The sequence below is a fragment of the Aedes albopictus genome, chromosome 1, assembly GCF_035046485.1.
Source record: "Aedes albopictus strain Foshan chromosome 1, AalbF5, whole genome shotgun sequence".
In the NCBI taxonomy this organism is placed as follows: Eukaryota; Metazoa; Arthropoda; class Insecta; order Diptera; family Culicidae; genus Aedes; species Aedes albopictus.
Window position 1 is genome coordinate 76,595,034 of NC_085136.1, and position 14,777 is coordinate 76,609,810.

At 43.8% G+C, this 14,777-nt stretch overlaps 1 protein-coding gene across 1 annotated transcript in view; it reads right to left on the reverse strand.

The window, feature by feature from the left end:
* The window catches only part of LOC134285017 (pupal cuticle protein-like), a 39,017-nt gene continuing 24,240 nt past the window's right edge, over positions 1 to 14,777 (reverse strand). The window contains exons 2-4 of the mRNA XM_062844876.1: positions 868 to 1,082; positions 574 to 756; positions 1 to 511 (exon numbers count right to left, since the gene is read on the reverse strand). Coding sequence (XP_062700860.1) covers positions 259 to 511; positions 574 to 756; positions 868 to 1,082 — 651 coding nt within the window. The 3' untranslated portion in view covers positions 1 to 258. The remainder of the gene's footprint in view (positions 512 to 573; positions 757 to 867; positions 1,083 to 14,777) is intronic.

Here is a 14,777-nt window from a genome sequence, read left to right on the forward strand (position 1 = left end):
TTTGTATCATACTAGACTTTATTTCAAATTATAAATAACCTAATCCTAGAAAGTATTCAACCTATATTTACACGTGTCGCCATCAATGAAGAATGTTGGAAACTGTTGCCTAAACAACTACTGTTTTTCTCTAGTTGTGTTGTTATGAGAGATTTGGATGTGACTATGGGATCATCATGTTAGTCATGTTTGTGCAATGGCAAAAAATCTATCTAGCACTAACACTTCCAGTTACCAGCTGAGGTCCACACACATACATTAGAGAATATTCTGTCCCCGATACTGGGGGCTGAACAGAGGTGGGAGCTGGTTCACTGGCGGTTCGTTTACGTCCTTCGCCGGCAGGTACTGGTTGGATGGCGGCAGATAGCCGTTGGTGGGTGGCAGATAGCCATTCGTGGGACGCTCGTACGAGTACCCCGGATGTTCGGTGGTCGTGGTCGTAGTGGTCGTCGTAGCCTTCGGTTTGAACGTGAAGGGTTTGATGGGAGCTGGTGCGGCTGCGCCGGGTCTGCGGGAGATTCAGAAGTTAAAGTGACTATTTGAAATGGGAATTTTCCGAGGAAATCTTACTCCGGAATATCGATGTCCAGCTCAGTGATAGGATGATAGCCAAACTCGTCAGCAGTGTATCGGACACGATATCGCTTGCCGTTGGCTCCCGTGTAGGTGTACGATCCCATGACCACGAAAGTTTTATTGTCATTCCTCAGCTTGCCAATCTGTTCGATTTCGATGCCGTTCGCGGTTTCCACGCTGGAAATAAACATACAAAAGGACATGTAAAAGTGTTCAGATTAGAATCGACCAATGGGAGTAAACGGAGGATCCCGAAAATCCAGTGAAGATCTTTTTTTCGATACTCACGCATATTTGAACTTGCCCTTGCCCTGGTTCTTGACTTCGGCCATCAGAATCCCGGCCTTCATCACGTCCCCCTTGAAAATGGTGGGATCCTTGTTGTCCTCCACCGGGAAGGTGAACTCGTCCTCCGAGAACAGGTCATCGTTCCGGTTCTTCGACGGGATCTTTATCTTGGCGGCATACGTAACGCCCAGGAAGCCACACACGATCACCAGCACCTGTAGAGAAGGAGTAGATGGAGAAGACAGAAAAAAAAAGATCATTATCAATTAGCTGCAGGTTTTACGGGAAGCAAGTCAGCGGTCGCCCATTTGGCGCAACATCCCCAACAGGTGCCATTTGATTTTTCGGGGGGACAAGACCCCCGGCCAGGTTTTGGCTTATAATGCAATAATGTAGGTGAGTTATGCTGTTCTCGAAACCGGTTTTCGCTGCACGTTTCGTTTAATCCCACTCGAAAGTCGTGTTTGGAGCTTTTGTAGCAGATTTTCCACTCCCAAATGATGATCTTATCGGAGTCGGTCAGATGGTGGGTTCTATAATGTTTGTTTCACAGATTTTCGAGTAAAGTTTATGGTTATAAACATTTTACGACTTTTTACGACCATATGCACAGGGTATTGGAACGAATCGAATGGGGGTCGACTAATTGAAAGATTTCGGGATGGAAAAGAACAGAATCGGATTCGGATTTGTAACGCTTGAACTTTATTATTGGGCGATTTGTAGTTTTATTTTATTTATTTCTTAAATCAATGCTTTTATGTAAGAGATTTTTCGTTCTTTATGGCTTGAGAATCGTTTGGAAAAAAACATAGTTTACTATTTTAAAATTTTCCTTCCGACGACGCTATTCTTTAAGGCATAACAAAGTATCACCCTCATTCTTGTCCACACCCGATGATCATTAGATCACGTTCTACCTGATCCATCCATCTTACCCACTGCGCTTCTCGCCATCTTGTACCAACAGGATTAGTGCTGAACACAAATTTTGCAGAGTTGTTGTCCGGAATTAATACAAGATGCCCTACCCAACGTATCGTTCCAGCTCCAGCTTTGACAACATTCCGGATGCTGAACTAAAGTTGCGACTAGCTTCTAAGAACGTGTATTGAGGAATGGCAAATTACAATAAAAGGGGTATTCACTAAACAGATTAAATATCTGCGGTATGCACTTCAAACGGAATCGTTCAAGTAATTTTCGTTCAGTACATTATATTTCCGTGACCGAAATGGTCAAGAAATTTAACACAGCAAGCCCCATTTGATTTGACATTTCGTTTCAGCTCCGTACTAGGATCCGGAATAAAGCGACGCTTTCTCATTTCTTGAGCGATTCCTTGCCTGAATTTCCAACGCATCGTGATAGGCCAAGAAATTTCTTGCGATCAGCGTACTACCGTACTACCCATAAGCCATGATTATCCTAGGGACAAGACACTGTGAAAACGAGTGCAACGCAGAGAAATTCTGAGTAACTCTATCTGCTCGAATTCACAAGAATTCATTCAAATCAGTTCATTTTCATTCAGCACACGTAACACTTTACCGTTTGACATTAGTGCCAGATCACACTTTAGCATAAACGGGAGAAAATCTGAGGAATCGTGAAGAATTCTGAGCAACACTTTGAGCGTCATTCTTTGGAGAGACAGCAACGAGGACGCACGTGGTTTTTTGACTAGTTGCATTTTTTCGGAGTATTTTTCGCTTTTTTGAGTAATTTTTCGAGTTATTTCGTGTAAAGTACTTTGCAGAAGAGCGCGGTGAATAGAAGTTGCAGAGAAATGGCGGGGCCAGATAATCCGGATCCGGGAGGCGGATTGCCGAAAGTTGGAGACAGACAATGGCAGACCTACGAATATGAGGAAACGGACGCGGCACCGTACAGGGTGATCGTGCAATATAAGGAGCAACGCGACGACACTCACATCAACAAACTTGCCGTCGGGAAACTCCTGGCGAAAACAAAGGACTACAAGGCGAACGTTATTAACCTCAAAACTATGGGACGAAACAAGGTGCTGGTGCTGGTGAAAACCGCTAAAACAGCCAACAACATCCAAGCAGACAAGGCGCTTCAGGCCCAAAACTACAAGGCTTACATTCCGAAACACTTCTTGACAGTTTCCGGAGTAGTAACTGGCGTTCCCCTGGAATTTACACCTGACGAAACCCTCGAGAGCATAACGTGCAATGTCCCAATCCTGGGCGTGACTCGGCTGCACAAGTACGAAAAGGATCAACAAATTCCAACAACAAGGATCGGTGTGACATTCCGAACCAATCAACTACCGGCAGAAGTTCGAATGTTTTGTTGCACGAATGCGGTAAAGCCATTCATCAGCAAGGTAGTTTTTTGCCAAAACTGCCTACGCTACAAACATCGTACCAACAACTGTCGCTCCCGGCAGAGATGTGAAACATGCGGAAGGAATCACGAGGAGTAAGGCTACTGACAATGCAAATCCCCACCACGATGTATGCACTGCAGAGAAGAAGGACATATGTCGGGTGATGCCAAGTGCCCCGAACGTGCCCGTCAAAACAATCTCAAGGTTATTCTGGCGAAAACAAATCTGACCACACTCGAAGCGCAGGAGCAATACCCGATATACACACAGAACCGATTCAGCTTGTTGGAAAACATCGAGGAGTTCCCAACGTTGATCCAGTCATACGCGAGGACGTCACACAATACGAGCAACACGGGCAATCGAGTCAGCCAACCGGAAAGGGCGAGACTGGCCGAACGAATGAAGAAACAGCAAACACCAAAACGTACTTCGGAGGATAATGTTAGCGCAATCATCGGCAATCAAGTGGAGGTATTCAGCGATAAAAAGCGCAAAAAAGATAACGACGAAGCAGCGAACGGAGTGGCTCTTTTCAACCGCTACAAAACTGACGAGTTCGAGAAGTTTCAGTGGAAAATCAACCAAATGCGAGAGGCAGCACAGAAAGCACACGACACGACGCAGCAGCACAAAGCAACAATGGACGTCTCCAGTGACAGCGAGGACAACGGGGCATACAGTCTCGCTTGTAGTAACCTGCCAGGACCGTCACAGGTAAGCCAGTCGGTTGGGGGGAACAGTTCGAGGTCAAGAGTGGATTTCAAATAAAGTAAAATGACATGTAAGATTTTTCAGTGCAATATTCAGAGCGTAGAAAAAAACAAAGCAGAATTAGCAAGAGTTCTGAATAAAGAGGAATACACAATAGGAATAATATCAGAATGTTGGACGAAAGAGGAATTCGAAAATAGAAAATACAAAATCTCACAGTACAATAATTACTACTGCTCAAGGTTTGATGGGTACGGAGGAGCAATGATTACAGTTCATGAATCAGTGCAAAGCAGAACAATCGAGGTTGACACGACGGACACTATATTATCAATTCGTTTGGAAATCAAAAAACTTTTTTTGAGAAAAATATTTTTGCTAATTTTGAGTTGTTTACAACATACATCGGAAGTGACGTATATGATAGTGCATCATTGAACGCACACAGCGCACCCCACCCGGTACTGAAAAAAAGTGTCGCTAGTCGAAAAGTGTCGCTAGTCAAAACGTCGCTATTCGGTTTGGTGCTGGCGCCATAATACAATGTGTCGGCAGATACAGGGGATGGCCAAAATGTTTGGGATAGGCAACTTTTTTTCTCCCACAAAAAAATTCAACAAGCTGTAACTTTTCATAGAGTGCATCAAAAAATCTGAAATTTTGACTGTTTATCAACCTGTTATATGTGCATCATTGGTACAAATTTGGGCCCGATTGAATCATTTTTCGTGAAGTTAGAACCGTTCGGGTAAAACACTAATTTTTGAACAACTCATTTTTGAGCTGTCATATCTCGGAAATCAGTGAACCGAATTGAATGAATTTTTTAACGCTTATCAACATTATATTGATACTTAATACAGCGATATAAAATGTAATATTTTCTCACGGCGAATTAAATTATACCGGGTTGAAATTTTTACCCATATAGAGGAAAATAAGTCAAATTTACAATACCACACAAAAATTACTAAATGTGTTCTTCCTTTAATCTAAAAAGGCTCCAATATATCTGATTAAAGGTAACTTGAGAACAGAAGTGGAAAATCTTTGGACATCAACACTAAAATTTATTGACATTGATTTAAAAAAAATACATTTTTTCGAGCAAAATCCCAAAAGTGTCAATCCATGATAACTTTTTTCAACGTTAAAAAAATATCCATGTTTTTATAGTTTGTGAAGCATTTGTATATTGTTGGTGTACGTTCAAAATTTTATATAATTCGGTTCACTGGTTTCCGAGATATGACAGCTCAAAAATGTGTTGTCTAAAAAATAGTGTTTTACCCGAACCGTTCTAACTTTGCGAAAGATTAATCAATCGAGCCCAAATTTGTACCAATGATGCACATATAGTGGGTTGACAAACAGTCAAAATTGGAGTTTTTTTGATCCACTCTATGAAAAGTTATAGCATGTTGAACTTTTTGTGAGAGAAGAAAAAGTTGCCTATCCCAAACATTTTGGCCATCCCCTGTACGTAAGCAAGTTTGACCTAGCAGTTCTATCAGTGTATGTGTCACCAAACACGCTGGCCAATGAGTTCAAAACCTTCTTGTTGGGGATGATAAAGAGGGTTGAGGGCTTCAAAAAGGTGCTAATCGGTGGGGACATGAATTCCCACCACAGACTATGGGACCAATTCCATTCGGACGCGAGAGGTGCGGTTCTCTTCGATGTCATCAACGAAGAGGACCTCATTTTGATGAACACGGGAGAACCTACTTTTGTACCAGCGGAACTCAACAAAAAACCTTCTACGATTGATCTGGTTATGGTGTCCCCGGGACTGTATCAGGATACGAGTTTGGAGATTCTACAGTATGGGATAGGCAGCAGACACTTAGTTCTACACATCGTAATCTCGAACGTAAGTCCAACGACCCAGAAGTTCTTCGTGAACCGTAAAAAGGTGAAGGAAGAATTGGAAAAGCTGGATGGAGCACAAGTGGATGGACTGGCAACACTTCAACAGGTAACGAAAAGGATAATGAAGAAAGCTAAGCAGAAGAACCGTTTTGAACCAAAATACTAGTGGAGTGCAGAGGTCGAAGAAGCATGGAAGAATAAAAACGAAGCTAGGGCTAAATTCAACAGAAGCGGCAGGTTAGAAGATTTGATGGAGATGAAACGGCTAGAGGGATTGTTCAAAAGGAGCAGAAACGAAGCTATGAGGGAGAAGTTCCGAGAATATGTCGAAGAGATTGAGCCGAGCACGAGCAGTACGGAGTTGTGGATGAAGATTAACAATCTAACAGGAAAAAGAAGAAAGCGAAACCAGGTCACTATTGTTCACGAGGACGAAGAAGCAGCTAACAAGTTCCTGGATGCGAATTTTCCATTCGGGGATCACTACGACGGGCGAATTTGTGCGGCAGTTAACTACGATATCCTAAACGTGGAGTTGTGGAACAGCATCCTGAGTAAGAAGCGAAAATCAACAGCACCAGGACCTGATGGTATCAGCTATGAGTTGCTGAAGAGTCTGAAGCCAGAGATACGCGACAACATAATCCAGGACCTAAATCGAATGTGGAAGGCAGGGCATGTTGACACCGACATGAAGAAAATCAAGGTAATTGCAATACCAAAACCTGGAAAGAATCCAGAGGAGATTGGAAATTTGCGTCCAATATCCATGCTGAACTGTTCTCTAAAAATTGTCAATGCGGCAGTTTTGGGACAGCTAAATCGTTTTGTGCACGAAAACGCCATCCTACCAGTGACGTCGTTTGGGTTTAGAAAGCACAGTTCAACGACAACCTGTCTAAACTACGTTATCAACACCATAAATGCCACCAAACGAGAAGGAAAGATTGCCGGAGCAGTCTTCATAGACCTTTCCAGCGCATATAACACGGTTAGAACAGATACACTGGAGACGATACCACAGACAAACAGACATATTACTTTGAAGAAAATTGCTTCAAAAACATCGTTTTGCATCTCACTAGCACCCTCTATAATGCTCAGTCCGAAGCATTCATTTGCAGGTGTTGTTTCCCTCGGCTCGATGTAACAGTTTTGCAGGTGACGACTCCCCCGATGAGTCATCCATTCATAAAACATGAGTGAAGGTTCATGATTGAGTCATTTTATGTAAACATTGACCGGCGTCGCGTTCATTTCTCTCCAAAATTGAGAGGTGACGGTGGCACAGCAGCGCCACCATGACACTTGCGAGCACAGTCCGAACCACACTATATTTTCAAAATGACCGTTAAATCGTGCGATGATTTCGATTTGAGTAGTATGTCTGTTTGTCTGTGACGATACTGTGCCAGTATGGATCACCAGTAGAGTTGACAAGCTGGATTTGTAACTTTCTTCGTGAGAGGACTGTGCAAATTCAAGTAGGGGACAAGCTCGTGGAAAGGAGTATATGTGATGGATTACCTCAGGGGGACGTTCTGTCGCCCTTGCTATTCAACATTTATACTGCTCAATTACACGACATCCAAATCGATGGAGTCGTACTAGTACAATTTGCGGATGATTTCATGGCAGTTGTGGCTGGCAACAGTAGAGAACAAGTTCAATTTCGCACGCAGAGATTTCTAGATGTCTTCAAAGTTAAATCGGAAAAGCTGAACCTAAAAATAAATGAAAATAAAACAAAAGTTATGCTTTTTCAGCGAAACCAAAAAAACTCTAGATTTGAAGATTGGAGATATGGCTTTGGAGACGGTAAACACACACAAATATCTTGGACTGATTGTGGACCGCTCCCTCACTTTTGGAGCACACATCAGAGAAGTGAAGAGAAGTGCCAACGATAGAGTCAATATGCTTAAGGTCATCAGTGCTACAAAAAGTGGAGGACACCCTCAAACGTTGAGTCTGCTGTATAATGCAATCGTAAGGAGCTACATGGACTACGGTGCGTCCGTCTACGCCAACTCGTCAAAAAGCAATTTGGAAAAGCTCACGGTTACAAACAACGCGTGCCTTAGAAAGATCACTGGGTGCTCCAAAACGACACCCATCAATACGTTGTGCGCCATAGCTAGTCAGCCTCCTCTAGAGTACCGCAGGAAGCTGACTACAGCGAAGGAAATAGTCAGACATGCACAATATCAGTCACCGATTTGGACGCAACTGCAGGTGTTGAACCAGAACAATATTGTGGATGCAGAAAAACTGACCTTCCAAGAAGCAATTTTTCAAAAATACAAGCACATATTCAACAACATAGCTTGTTCAGTTCATGTTCCGAACAACTCCCCTCTCGTAAGGGTTGAGACAGAACTTGACGACCGGCCATGGCACAAAAAGATCACCGCTACGAAAACCCTCAAACAGCTTGCCTGGGAAGAATACATGGGCAATATAAAAACTGCAGAAAGATCTACACAGATGCATCGAAGGACAATGACCACTGTGGAGTGGGCATCTACGACGAGAGCAACAACTTCAAACTGAGCCTAAGACTTGAAAAAACGGTGTGCACGATGTCTGCGGAGCTGGAAGCTATTTTAATAGCACTAAAATATTTGGAGAGGAATCAAATAGAAGGAGCGGTAATCCTTACGGATTCGAAATCGGGATGTGAAGTCATCAGGAGCCAGCTACTAGAAGTGGAAAGAGACGAACCGATAGAAATTATCATAGAGAAAGCTACCTCGCAACATACCTGCATCCAGTGGATCCCGGGGCATGTAGGGCTGGCTGGTAACGAGATTGCCGACAACCTGGCCAAGGCTGGACTCCATTCAGACGAAATTGTGAGCAACCGGATTCTACCTCATGACGCCGTCAACTTGGTAAAAAACGACATTACAGGTGAAGTGCAACAGTGGTATGTCAACTATACTCAGGAGCAAGGAAAAGGCAGAAAGTTCTTTAAAATCCAAACTGGAATCAACCCAAAATCGTGGTTCCATAATCTACCCTTCAGCAACACCGAAACGAGGACACTGAATCGGCTGCTAGCCGGACATGATTTTTCGCCATTCTGGCTCAGCAAGATGAAGATCCAGGATGAGATGTACTGTGATTTTTGCGATTGCCTGAATACCTCCGAACACATAATTTTCGAATGTATCAAACATTTAATTCCTAGAGATAGTCACAACCTCGACAAATTCTACTCGATCCAACAAGCTTTCGAAGATAAAAATATCGAAACGCTGAAAAATGTGTGTAAATTCCTCAAAACAATCAAGCTAATGCCGTTTTTCTTTTTTAACCTGGGTTGGAACTGGATTGGCGGAAAATGTGTAAACAAACAACGTCAAACAAACTTTAGTACAAGCGAAACCCAAGTCGGGTTGGGGTTGAAACTGTGATCTGATCCAGTTCCAACCCAGGTTGGATCTTCAGTGCTACTGCTATTTTAACACCCGCTCCCGGTTGATTATGTGTCAAATTTTTCGTTTCAACTCCAGGAATAAAGGTGCAGCTGACGATTTGGTCAGGATGTCCGCCTCTTGTTGTTAAGAATGGATGTAAACTAGCTGGATTCGGCAACAGAATCCCAGATGAAATGGAACTTCACATCGATGTGTTTCATTCTTTTGGTTTCTTCCTTTTGGCCATTGAGATAGCTCTCTGGTTATCCTTGAATACTAGAACAGGGTAAAGATTATTGGATTTGAACCGGTCAATCATCATGCCGCCCTTCCATAGTATCTCCACAGACAAACAGACGTAACACTTGCGAAATTTCCATCGACCACGCTTTTAACGATCATTTTAAATTTTCATAGTTGTGGCTTTCACAACCAGAGGCGCGCGCGTCGTTTTTGTATGCGTTTGACGTTTCACACTAGCGCCTTCTGTTGACGATATTGCACAACACAGTGGTTCGTGCAACTTTTCCACCAGGTGATGGTAGCACAGACAAACAGACATACTACTCAAATCGAAATCATCGCACGATTTAACGGTCATTTTGAAAATATAGTGTGGTTCGGACTGTGCTCGCAAGTGTCATGGTGGCGCTGCTGTGCCACCGTCACCTCTCAATTTTGGAGAGAAATGAACGCGACGCCGGTCAATGTTTACATAAAATGACTCAATCATGAACCTTCACTCATGTTTTATGAATGGATGACTCATCGGGGGAGTCGTCACCTGCAAAACTGTTACATCGAGCCGAGGGAAACAACACCTGCAAATGAATGCTTCGGACTGAGCATTATAGAGGGTGCTAGTGAGATGCAAAACGATGTTTTTGAAGCAATTTTCTTCAAAGTAATATGTCTGTTTGTCTGTGATGGTAGTGTGAACTGGGCGATGGATTTCCATGAAAATCGTTCAAGGTGTTACGTCTGTTTGTCTGTGGTATCTCGCTGATGCAGCTACTCATTGCAATATATTCCGCACCTGTTCAAGACATTGCTACGGTTACTTACTTTTCCAAAGACCAGGTAACTGTACAGCCGAATACTTTCAAGAGATATCCCGAAACACACCTTCGATCCGATTCGTCCCCAACATAGTCCGCATCAGCGAAGCCTTCCGTATGTGCCTTGTGATGGTTCTGGATGTATAGCAGTCCATGATGCTTAGTTCCTTGCGTGTTGTCAGTGCTTAGCTCCCGCTGCGTTTTGCTACCTCGATAGACATCCAACTATGAAGCACAAGTCCGGTCGAGCTCCCATCAAAATATACATCAAGCTGCCGATTAGCTCTCTGTACGGATACCGACCGTCTTCATTTGCTCGTGTGAGCTGCAGTCGCACTTCAGCTGGTGTTTTGCAATCCTGCATTTCAAATCGCTGCAGCATCTTGTCGATGAACCCGGTTTGGGAGAGCCTCATGGTACCATTCGAACGATCTCTTTCTACCTTGATGCCCAAAAACTGATGCAATGGACCCATGTCGGCCATCTCAATTTTCGTCTTGAACATCTGCTCGATCCTGTCTACTGCCGCTTAAGTTTTTGTCGCAATCAATAGGTCGTTCACATACACCACGATATACACCGTTTCCTCTTTTTGCTGGTGCACGTACAAACAATAATCGTGTAGCAAACGGACAAACCCTTGAGCTTGAAGGAAATCATTGAATCGGTTGTTCCAGCACCTTAGAGATTGTTTCAGTCCATAGAGTGATCGTTCCAACAAGCACACTTCGCCATCGGGTTTCAACCGAACGCCTTGAGGAACCTCCATGTAGAACGTCTCTGGCAATGCTCCGTTTAAAAATGCCGTTCGAACATTTATTTGGTGGATTTCGAAATCACGAGTGTTGACCACAGCCAATGTTGTCTGGATGATACTTATGATTTGCTTCTCTTTTGTTCCGGAATCCAACAAACTGTCAAACTTCAGAATATTCGCAGCTTCTCAACATTTGGTTTTTCATCAAGCCACATCTATGCTGGTGTCTTCTGCATTCCAAGCGCTTCTGTCGGACTTCTGTTCGTAACGTAGACAGCGTGGTACAGTGTTTCACCCCAGAGATATTTAGGAGCTCCACATTCAAATAAAAGCGTTCGTATCTTTTCACTAATCGTTCAGTTAAACCACAGACAAACAGACATACTACTTAGAAGAAATTTGTTTCAAAATCATCGTTTGACATCTCACTAGCACCCTCTATAATGCTCAATCCGAAGCATTCATTTGCAGGTGTTATTTCCCTCGGTTCGATGTAACAATTTAGCCGGTGACGACTCCCTCGTGGCGTTACCCATTCATAAAACATGAATGAAAGTTCATGATTGAGTCATTTTATGTAAACATTGATCGGCGTCGCGTTCATTTCTCTCGAAAATTGAGAGGTGGTGTAGGCGCAGCAGCGCCACCATGACACTTGCGAGCACAGTCCGAACCACACTGCATTTTTAAAATGACCGTTAAATCGTGCGACGATTGCGATTTGAGTGGTATGTCTGTTTGTCTGTGGTTAAACCTTTCAGAAACTTTATTATACTGAACCGTGTAGTGACTCCACCTGGATGCCATGCTTCTCGTAGTAAGCCAATTGTTCATTGCTGAAGTATTCACGCTCAAGGTCACTCATTAAAGCTGCTATCTGGACGCCAAACTTTGCAGTGGCCATTGTTTGATAGTTCTTGAAGTGTTCAAACATCTGGTCCTTTTGCTTCATAAGGTACACAACAGTAAAATGCGTGTAGTCATCCAAGAACGTCACAAAGTACTGGTAGGTATCCATCGAATGTGTTCGGCGTAATTTTTCCACACACGTCTCCGTGGACTTCTTCCAGCGGCCTGCTGATCGGAGGCCTTGATCTATTGAAAAATGATCGTACGAGTTTGGCTTCAGCACCAGGGGACTGTTATGGTTTTCTTGTTTTCTTACCCCGCATTAAAATTATGCTGCTGTGTTGAAAGATAGGTTGTCAGCTTGAGCCCTACGCTTGAGCCGCTGTTATGCTGGCTACGAAAACATTGCATTGGTGGGATAGGGATGCCAATTCAGCACACGTCTCACATAAAGTATCCTCCAGTTTCAATCCTTTCAATCCATTGACCATTTCCGACCGATGAAGTTTCAGTAAGCTTTTAAAGTTGTGCCAAAAGTCCTGTTTGCTGGTTTCACCTTTAGACTCGTACCTCTACGAATAGTAGAGGTTACCATGCTTTATGGCTTCTCCGTTGATTTCACCACTTTTGGTCAGGATGACACGACCCAAATAACCACGCTGCTCAAGCCGTAATGCGTGCACACATATGTATTTAAATAAAGCAAGCATTACTTTGTGTTGGAAATCATAGCAATCTTTGAATGCATTTGAATTCCATCATAGTATATAAGGCAAATGTCGGTTGCTATGTACATACATAATAATAACAACTGCATGGCAACCGTTGGGGTATAAATATCGCTCTGGTTCCGTGGGAGCAATTCAGTTTCCTTTTCCAACTCAATAAACCACCAGTGCTATTATAAAACGTGTTTTTCTTAAGGTTATTGACCCAGTTGTGGTAAGGGAAATGAACTATCAAATATTAACTGAATTTACAGATTTGGCCCATTTAATTTGTTTGGCTTGCTTTGGCAGCGCCTGCCAATGAACATTTGAATTTGTGTAGACATTTCAGTCAAACCACGCCATCTGTCATTCGCTTGAAAAAGAGAAGAGAGAATGTGTGTGAAGAGCGGAAGAGCCTCCGACGCCGGTCGAGTGTTGGATGCGGCATCCAACTATGCCGCCACAGGTGAACGAAAGTAAATCGAGATGAGTCGTCAGTTAATCGGATATCGCAGAGCGTAACGGACGTGTCGGTTCACGACACCAGTCACGCCAACCTAAGAGTGTGAAAATTCTCAAGCCCGCTCCAGAAACCAGGATGCCCATTGCGAAGAAGGCAGGAATCGTGCAGTTTACCGGCGAATGCTACGACACGTGGAAATTTCGAGTGGAGGCTCAGCTTTCGGCGCACGGAGTGAAGGAAGCCATCACGAACGACCCCCCGGCGGAAGGCGCAGCGAAAGCAGCGTTTCTTGAGAAGGACGAGAAAGCGAAAGCGCTGCTGGTGGCGTACATTGCGGACAGCCACCTGGAGTATATTTGCGAAAAGCAAACCGTGAAAGCGATGAGGACGTCGTTGGCAAATATCTTCGCGAAAAAAATTTTTGCTGCCCAGACGTACATCCGGCGGTCGAGGGCGTTGCTGCGACTGGAGGAAGGAACACCACTGGCGGACCATTTCCGTCGGTTCGATGAGCTGGGACGACAGCTGAGGGAAGCCGGTGTCACGGTGACGGAGCTCGACATGATGGCCAAGGACTGTCAAAGCACGCCTTCTAGCGGAGAAGCAAAAGCGTTCTGGATGAGATTCCGACCATTCCGACGAGAGCAACGAGCGGTTCAAGTGGAGTTGGCGGCCAAATCCGGCAATCGACGGAAAACAACGAAATTCTTCCATTTTGGAGAAGTTGGACATAAGAAGTTTGCCTGTCCCAAGGTGAAAAATCATTCGGATCATGCGCAGGTAGCGAGACTCCCGATCTTGCTCCCGATCTACAAGGAAGTGACCCTTATTTCCGGAGCGACGGTGTCGCCCAAGCAGGGCGAAATCAAGTGGGTGCTGGACTCGAGTGCGAGTCAGCGAAAAAGGATATTTTCAGGAGATCCATGTGCTCGTGAACCACTCCACATCGATAGCGCGAAGGATATTAAGGTTATGGTAGGGTCCAAAGAAGGAATCGTGAAAGGCAAGTTGGAGGGCACCGATATTATGGCGCCAGCACCAAACCGAGTAGCGACGTTTTGACTAGCGACACTTTTCGACTAGCGACACTTTTTTTCAGTACCGATTAGGGAAATCTTCCCACGAGCGAGCGTGAGGTGGTTGAGAGATGGCGGCAGCATTACGATAAACATCTCAATGGCGTCGTTGCAAGCACCAAAAGTGGCGTGGTAGCAGATCTAGGAATACGTGCGCAGAACGAAAGATTTCCAGCCCGTAACCTCCAAGAGATTGAGGAGGCGGTTAGCCGGTTGAAAAATAACAAAGCCGCTTGAGCAGATCAACTACCAAGCGAGCTTCAAAAATACGGTACCCGAGCAGAGGGGAATATCAAATTAATAACAACGAAGTTACAAAACCTGTTTTTATATCTGGTTTTGTTATTATTGTATTATCAAGACATTACGTTTCCATAACATGTTTTGTTGGACAATCTTATTTTGTTATGACCAAGCTATTGGTATACAGCCATTGAATAACATTTCAATATTACATTTTGTTGTGGAACAAGTTTGATTATTATTGTATTATTGAGAGTGTACAAATACTTTATGGTATTGCTATCAAAACTAAAAAAAGTTTTGAAATAAATCTCACGTCATTCAACAACGTTATTTACAGTACTTCGCGAGTTACGCTCACGGCATCACATTTGATAAGAGGTGTGGTAT